An 8,369-nucleotide genomic window follows, 5' to 3' on the forward strand; every position below is an offset into this window, starting at 1 on the left:
GCACCCTGCATTCTGTTTTTTGACAAATGCATAATGTCATTTCCTGCAGAATATAAGCCCTCCATTTTTGGGGGGGTTTTTTTGAGTATAGTTGACACACAATGTTACGTTAGTTTCAGGTATACAACATGGTGATTCAACATCTCTCTGTAATGCTCACCACAAGTGTAGCTACCATGGGTCAGCATACAGTGCTGTTACAGTATCATTGACTATATTCCCTATGCTGTGCCTTTCATTCCCATGACATATTCATTACATTACTGGAAGCCAGTATTTCCCACTCCCCTCACTCCTTTTTGCCCATCTCCCACCCCCCTCCCCTCTGGCAACCCGCAGTTTGTGCTCTGTATTTATGGGTGTGGTTTTTTTTTTTTTTTAAGATTTTATTTATTTATCTGACAGACACACAGCGAGAGAGGGAACACAAGCAGGGGGAGTGGGAGAGGGAGAAGCAGGCTCCCCGCTGAGCAGGGAGCCCGATGCGGGGCTCGATCCCAGGACCCTGGGATCATGACCTGAGCCGAAGGCAGACGCTTAACGACTGAGCCACCCAGGCGCCCCTGGGTGTGTTTCTGTAAGCCCTCCGTTTTTGTGGTTTTACTCCAGCCCTAAGATTTGCTGCTGTGCCTTTGTCCCTGCCCTTCCTTCTGGCTGCAGTGTGATTGATCACCTGCTGCTGTTAGTCTCTGGGCAGGCTCTGCCTGGGTTGCCCACCTCCCAGCGGAGCTCAGTACTCCAAAGCTGTCACTGTACTTCACGCGCCTGCTGCTGCAGACAGTGCCGGCTCCCCTGCTAGGCTGAGTAATTTCGCCACCGGGGGCCCAGAGCTCCGTTTTCTCTCTGGCTGGCGCCTGGCACGTGACCATCAGGCCTCCGGGGAAGCCCAGACTGGAGAGGGCGAGGCTGCAAAGGTGCGCCTGCGCCAGCCCGCCCGTTCGCCGGCGCGCTGTGGGAGGGGGAGGTGGAGCCTTGCCCTGCCCGCCTGCGCCTGGCGTCAGTCCCTTCCTCTTCGTCAGCCGCGGCCGCCTTCTTTCCCAGGCTCTGACTGGTCTGGCGGCGGCGGGGCGGGCCTTCCCGGGCGGGGCGGGCATGCGCGCTGCCTCGGCCGCGCCCCAGCGCTGGTGGGAGGGAGTCCGCGGAGGCTCCCACGGCGCGGGGCCGCACCCTCCTTCCGCCCTCGGCCGGCCCACAGGGACCTGGCCCGCCCTCTGCCCTCCGTGCCCTGTGTCCCTGGCGGCCGGTTGACGCTAGGCCGCTTCCAGGCGGTTGGGTTTCCTGGGCGGAGGTGGGGGCCGCGGCGGGGGCGGGAGCGGAGAGGGGAAGCTGCAGGCCCGAGCGGCCCTTGGGGCCCAGCTCTTCCCCGGTCTCTGCAGCACCCGCCTGTGGGAGGGGCCGCTTCTGTGCAGGGCTTGCTGAGCGGAGCTGGGGCTGGAAGGCAGACGGTGGAAAAGCAGGCCCACCCTTATCTTCTCTCTCTGTGGCTGGGGGTGGGCTCCGGGCACGTCTCCCCAAGGGATGAACCTGTACACAGACTGGGTGCACAACCTTGACCCCGGAAGCCCCCATTCTTTTTTTTTTTTTTAAGATTTTGAGAGAGAGTGAACAAGCAGTGAGAGGGGCAGAGGGAGAAGCGGGCTCCTTGCTGAGCAGGGAGCCCCATGTAGGGCTCGATCCCAGGACCCCCGGATCATGACCTGAGCGGAAGGCAGACGTTTAACAACTGAGCCACCCAGGCGCCCCTCCCCACCAGGGAAGCCCCCATTCTTAAGCTTCTTCTGGAAATCTGACTTGTAGGAAAATAGGGGCCTCACAGCATCTTCATATGGGACCTTCACTGCCCAATTCATGTTCTCGTCTCTTCTCGCTCTGACATGGACGGCTGTAACATTGATCTCATCTTCCTCTAGTCCATCCTCCGCACAGCACACTTGACCTATGTCAGCTCTGAGGTCACCCCTCAGGATGCATACTCCACTCCTCAACACCTTGTACAAGGTCCCACACATCTGGTCCTCATCTTCTGCGGGATAATAGGCTTTTGGATTCTTTGAAGGGGAATAATGTAGCTGAAGATAGAGCAAGCACTAGGGCCTCAAAGGCCAAACAAGCATCCTAAAAGCCAGGGCTTATGTCAAGTTTTAAAGCAGTGGCCTTGGGGCGCCTGGGTGGCTCAGATGGTTAAGCATCTGCCTTCGGCTTGGGTCGTGATCCCAGGGTCCTGGGATCGAGCCCCGCATCGGGCTCCTGGCTCAGCGGGAAGCCTGCTTCTCCTTCTCCCTCTGCCTCTCTCCCTGCTCATGCTCTCTCTCTCTCTGTATCTCTGTGTCTCAAATGAATAAATAAGATCTTAAAAAAAATAAATAAATAAAGCAGTGGCCTAATGGGGCATCACATGAGTATTTCTGGAGCCAGAAAAGGATAGAGGAGGGGCGCCTGGGTGGCTCAGTCATTAAGCGTCTGCCTTCGGCTCAGGTCATGGTGCCGGGGTCCTGGGATCGAGCCCCGCATCGGGCTCCCTGCTCGGCGGGGAGCCTGCTTCTCCCTCTCCCACTCCCCCTGCTTGTGTTCCTGCTCTCACTATCTCTCTCTGTCAAATAAATAAAAAATCTTAGAGAAAAAAAAAAAGAAAAGAAAGTAGGAGATGAGGCCAGTTCGGCAGCAGTTTCCTAGGGGCTTGAGGTCTGTGCATGGCTCTGCTGGATGGGGAGTGCCTTTGGGGGACCAGTCAGTGCTCAGATGGAGGGTAGGGGGCAAGGTGTGTTGGGGTTAGCTGATGAGGTGCATGGGTCCCTGACACACAAGCAGGTTTGGGTGTGGGAGTGCCTGTGCGTGCTTCGGCAAGGGGCAGGAGGCTCGCCTGCCTTGCTAGAGGACTCCAGCAGTGGTACTGTTGAGGCCAGCTCTTGGAAGCCCAGGTCCTGGGCCTGCTGGTGTCAGGCCAGCTCCCAGGCCTTCCAACCCCAGGCCCCGTGGACATGTGGTGTCTTAGAGAAGGGCCTTGGTCCTGGGCAGGAGTAGGGGTGGGTGGGCAGGGAGCTGAGGACGTCTGTTTTCCCCTTCTGGGCAAGAGAACTGCTCATAGGTTAGATGCAAGAAGGACCTGCACAGCCTCCTCCCCCCACCCCACCCCCAGCTGCAGGTCGAGGTCACATGTGCCCATGTTTGCACTGAGCCTGGCTTTGACTCCTTGAACTAGTGCCTACAGGCCTTCCGCGCCTCCCTGGGCACACGGCTGGAACCTAACTGCCCCGCCCCCTCCCACCATCTATACCCCAGGGATTTCCCTCCCACCGAACTAAAGACCGTTGTCTGGTCTGGTTTGTCAACTGCCACCTACATCCTGCCTTCCCAGTTTACTGGAGAAAATCGGCTGCCTTTTGGCTTTGAGTTGGTAGAGAGGGGTGGAGGGAAACTCCAGCACTCCTGGATAAGGGAGGCCCCAAGATTTGCCTCCAGGCTTGTTAAGGCCTTACGCTGAGTGGGGAAGAGGAAGGCTGAACCCCCGGCCCCAAGTCTAAGACAGGGCAGGTGCAAGTGGCAGGGGAAAGAAGGCAGAAGAGTCTCTTCCGGCAGCAGGAAGTGGTAGGAAGTGGTAACTACCTATGGGGAAATGAGGCTTGTTCCTCCCTATGGGGTTGAGCAGAAGGGGAACCTTAGCCAAACCCTGCTCTCCCTGCAACGAGGGGGCCTGAGGGAATAATGGCTGAGGTTCTAATCTCTGGTGCTGACTTTCCTTCCCCACCCACCCTGGGAACTTCCCACCAGGCTCTCCAGGCTCCTTGCGCTTCTCTCTCAGGGCTCTGAGTTGGGATGGGTAGGTTCCATCTGATGTCCTGGGGGTCTGGAGCAGCTATAGGGTCACTGCCCTACTGGCATTCAGTGCCCATGGCCATGCTGTGAAGGACGTGGTTTGGCAGTGGCGACCAGACAACCTTCTGAGACGGGGGGGGCGGCAGCCAGAGGGTGCCAGCTTGCTGGACACGTTGAGCCTCTCCCAGGGGCCCTGGCTGCTTGGCAGCTGAGCGTTGGGCACAGGCAGCCCAGGTGTGTGCCCAGAGCCCAGCACGAGGGGGCGGCAGGGTCCAGCCGCAGTGGGACCCCGCCGGAAAGCCCTCGCGGGCAGTGCCAGGCGGGGGGCCGCCCCGCCCCCGGAGCCGCGCTGGGGGCGGGGCGGGGCGGGGCCGGCGGGGGGTGTTGGCTGCAGAGCCCCAGGTCCCGGCGCCCGGCCCGCTCGCGGCCGCGTGGGAGCAGTGGGGCTCGACGGCGCGGCCGCCCGGAAGCCATGGCAGCGCATGGGAAGCTGCGCCGGGAGCGGGGGCTGCAGGCCGAGTATGAGGCACAAGTGAAAGGTGAGAGGGCGTCGGGCGCCCGCCCCCCCACCCCCGGCCCCGCTTCCCTACCGAGACCCCAAGGGCGTGGGGGAGCCGGAAAAGTCCCGCCGCTGGCCCGGGGCCCGCTGCTCCTCCCCTCCCCCAACCCACCCCCTGCGACCTCAGGAGGGGCTTGAGGGAGGGAGGGAGGGAGGGAGGGAGGGAGCCCGACCCCCCACCGAGCCTGAGCCCTTTGCCCGCTTCTCCGCGCCCATTTGGTCTCAACCGCCGGCTCTTTCCCCTTCCTTCCTTCCTTCCTCCCTCCCTTCCTTTGGTTGCTCTGCCCTCCCTGGTTCTCCCTGCACCTCACCCAAGAGCCCGAGTGAGGGAAGGGGGCACCCGGTGCCCCCCAGAAAGTGGCATTGTAGCCAGAGTGAAATTGAGCACCTTGGTTTTGCCGAGGAGGTCCAGGTAAAGGAGTCTGAGTGCCTAAGGTGCCTGGATTAGTGATGGCTTTGCCTTGAAACCAGTTCCTTTGCCCTCTCTCGGGCACTGAGGTGGCTCAGAGCTGAGGGCTGCTGTCTCTGGGTCAGACTGGCACAGTGGATATCGGCCTTAGAGATTCAGCAGGGCCAGCTCCGAAGCCTTCCGAGGGTAGACCTCCTTGGGTTCTGATAATCACTTTGTGCAAATCACATGCAAATCAGCTTTGCAAATTCTTAGTCTACAGCTTCTGCCTGTCTCATCCAGGGCGAGGTAACTCTTCCAAAAGAAAGAAGGTAGCATCCAAGTGCCAACAGTTGGGGCCATAAAGTTTCCCTGTGTCTTCAGATGTGTGACCCCATATATCACTCTTAATTGCTCCCTTTTACCGATGAAGGAAACTGAAGCTCAGGGAGAAGTGCCTGGCACACGGTCACACGGCAATAACAACCCCTAGGAGGGAGAAGGAAATGGTCCTTGAAGTTCCTTCCCACCCAGAAATGCAGGTTCTTTTTTTTTTTTTTTTTAAGATTTTATGTATTTATTTATTTGTCAGAGAGAGCGAGAGAGCACAAGCAGGGGGAGCGGCAGGCAGAGGGAGAGGCAGGCTCCCAGGTGAGCAGGGAGCCCGATGCGGGACTCGATCCCAGGACCGTGGGACCATGACCTGAGCCGAAGGCAGGCGCTTAACCAACCGAGCCACCCAGGTGCCCCGAGATGCAGTTCTAACATAGTTATCCAATTCGAGCAATTTACACCAAAGTATGCCTGAGTCCTCCCCGTCTGGAAAAGGTGGCTTGCTGCCCGGAGCCAGCTTGAGGTGACTTTGCAGGGTGAGAGAAGCCTTGCCTTCATCATTCGCAGGTGGAGATAATGACCCCCATCCTGCTTCCCCAAAATGTCAGGAAGCTGAAGGACTTTGGAAACTCTTCAGTCAGCAAATATGGACCAGTTAATTTACGCTGAAAAATTGGGAATTTGAGCCAGGCTGTCTTTAAAATGTTCCTTGCCTGCTCTGGGTTTCCAGTGACTTTAGCTTCTAAACCCTTCCTCCCCACCAAAGAAACTTTTTACCATACTAAAAAAAAAAAAAAAGGATCACTCTCTTGACAGCCTAAATTCTGAAAGGTCAGCATAGTCGTGGTTTCGGTGGCCATCTTCTCTTTTGCTTTATTTGTCAGCAGAAGTGAGACCGTATGCCTTGCTCACAGGAAGTGTTGGTGGGGCCCAGGACCCAGCTCTGCAATGCATCTCTTCTGTCCTAGGCCCTGGGAATACAGCGCTAAGCAAAAGAACCAGCCCCTGCCCTCACAGGGCTCACAGGGCCTGGGGGGGAGGCATGTAGCAAAAACCCCTAACACAATCAGGTTCACTATAAAGGGAAAGCACAGATGTCAAGAAAGGGGGTGGGAGGAGGGCCAAACCTAGTTTGGGGGGAGGTCAGGGAGGGGTTGGTGATGAGTGCATTTGAGCTGAGATCTGAGAGCTGGATAGTGACAGCCCAGAGGCTGGGGGCCAAGCCCCAGTCACGGATCTTCGTGACACCAGCCAGTGTGCGAATCCAGGTTCCAACCGATGCATGGCTGTTCTATTCAGCACTGTTCAGTTGCAATTGGTCTCCAGGGAAAGATTGCCCTGGGAGGGCGGGGCAAACAGCAGATGAAGGTGAGGTGAGCTGGGACATCTCAGGTCTTGCTTAGAATGAAATGAGATGTACTTTTATCCCCAAAATGTTACCCTGATTCAGTGAAGAATGTCTAGATTCCAAGGGACATGGAGCCCACTCCACCTGACCCGTGGAGCCGAGAGCCAGCCCCCGGAGCCTGGCCTCATACGGTATAGGGAGACTCTGTCTCACTTGGCTCTGCCCTGCTCTGTGTTGGTTTCACTGTCAGGAAGCACCCCCCACCTCTGGCTTCTGTTTACCCAGCCTGATCCCGCAGTGGAAAGAGAGCTCTCCTGTTCAGTAATTCCAGGGAAGGCGTGAGGACTGTGGCCCCCAGGCTGTCGCTGAGCCAGTGCTGGGGGGGGGGGAGGGGCTGAAGGACTGTGTGTGCAGCTGCGTCTGGGAGAGGGACCCAGGGGCTGAGAATAGGAAGGAGACATTCCCCAGAGGGAGATCGGAGGAGGCGATGGGGATGCCGGGCAGGCACAACCCCTGGAGGCTGCCCCGTGCCCACAGCCCCCGGGAAGTCACTGGCAGGACAGAAATGCCTCTCGTACGTCTCCACTTTGCCCCCAGCAGCCACACTGGGTCCAACAGCCTTCACTGTTTTTCTTGGCCTGAACACTTTTCCCAAATGGCCCTGTGGCCCCTCTGTCACCTCCTTCACCTCCCCACCACCCTCTTCTAAGAGAACCCCTCCCGCCCCCACCTCCAGCTCTGACCTCACCTTGCTGTTTGCCTCCTCAGCATCCCTTGCTCCTGGACATTCTAGTATATACCTGTCCACTTGTGATCTGTTTTTTTTTAAGATATTATTTATTTATTTGAGAGACAGAGCATGAGTGGGGGGAGGAGCAGAGGGAGAGGGAGAAGCAGACTCCCTGCTGAGCAGAGAGCCTGACCTGGGGCTCAATCCCAGGACCCTGAGATCCTGACCTGAGCTGCTGAAGTCAGACGCTTAACTGACTGAGCCACCCAGATGACCCTGTGTGCACTTGTGATCTGTACCCCCATTCCCATCGCAGCTTCATGAGGGCAAGCACTTGGTCAACAGTCTTTGCCACTGTATCTCCTCATCTAGAACATGCCCGGCACAGACTGGGTATGTAATCAACAATCTCCGGAATGGAGAAATCAACTAACGTCCCTCCCTGGGTATGTGGATGGAGATGAGTCAGTGGGCGACCTGTTTGCCAGAAGCCCAGACAGTGTTATTACCTGGGATCCCCAGTGCCCACCTGGGCACCCAGCGGGTGGCAAAAGTGTTTGTAGCAGGTTGCTTAAGCTTGTCATTCAGGCGGTTCTTTGCTTTAGTGGGGAAAGCAGTGTTGCCAAATCAAGCCAGCGATAAGGTGTCAAAAGCCAGCGGCGTGGGCGCCCTGGGTGTGGCTCTTTCTGCCCGGAGGTGGGGTGGGTGATGGGGAGTGGGGACCGGAGACAGAAAGCAGGCCAGCTCTCTCAGTTCCTTCACTTGTCAGCTCCAACCAGCTTGCTCCGGCCGTTGGCCCTCACGGTGGGGCTGCCCTTGGGGGGCCAAGGGCAAGGTTCCTGGCCACTAAGGCCACCAGGTCACTGCAGGTTCAGCAGAGCGCCGTGACAGCCTTGCCCGCACGCAGCCCTGTGCGTGTGTGTGTTCACAGGAGGCTACCCTGCCTGGGGTCCCAGGCACCTGGAAGGCAGGAAGTGGCAGAGCAAACAAGTCAGGGGCTTTCCAAGGACCGGGGAGTGACGGGGCTGGGGCAGCTCTGTGTTCTCACCATCACAGCGGATCGGCCGGGCTCCCTCTCTCCCCAGAGCAGCCTTCCTTTTCTTCAGCTGGGTGGGCCTGGCCTGTTCCCTTTAGCCTGAGCACAGAACACCTCCCTGGGGGCCAGCCTCCTTCCCCTCCCGGGGCTTGCCGCCCCCCC

At 58.2% G+C, this 8,369-nt stretch overlaps 1 protein-coding gene across 1 annotated transcript in view; it reads left to right on the forward strand.

The window, feature by feature from the left end:
• Positions 1-4,213: 4,213 nt before the first annotated feature.
• The window catches only part of ARHGAP4 (Rho GTPase activating protein 4), a 17,309-nt gene continuing 13,153 nt past the window's right edge, over positions 4,214-8,369 (forward strand). Inside the window, exons 1-4 of the mRNA XM_081808053.1 lie at positions 4,214-4,360; positions 4,785-4,819; positions 5,607-5,660; positions 8,139-8,207. Of these exons, the coding sequence (XP_081664179.1) occupies positions 4,286-4,360; positions 4,785-4,819; positions 5,607-5,660; positions 8,139-8,207 (233 nt within the window). The 5' untranslated portion in view covers positions 4,214-4,285. The remainder of the gene's footprint in view (positions 4,361-4,784; positions 4,820-5,606; positions 5,661-8,138; positions 8,208-8,369) is intronic.

The sequence above is a fragment of the Leptonychotes weddellii genome, chromosome X (assembly GCF_054177405.1).
Source record: "Leptonychotes weddellii isolate Sample4059 chromosome X, ASM5417740v2, whole genome shotgun sequence".
NCBI classification, from domain to species: domain Eukaryota; kingdom Metazoa; phylum Chordata; class Mammalia; order Carnivora; family Phocidae; genus Leptonychotes; species Leptonychotes weddellii.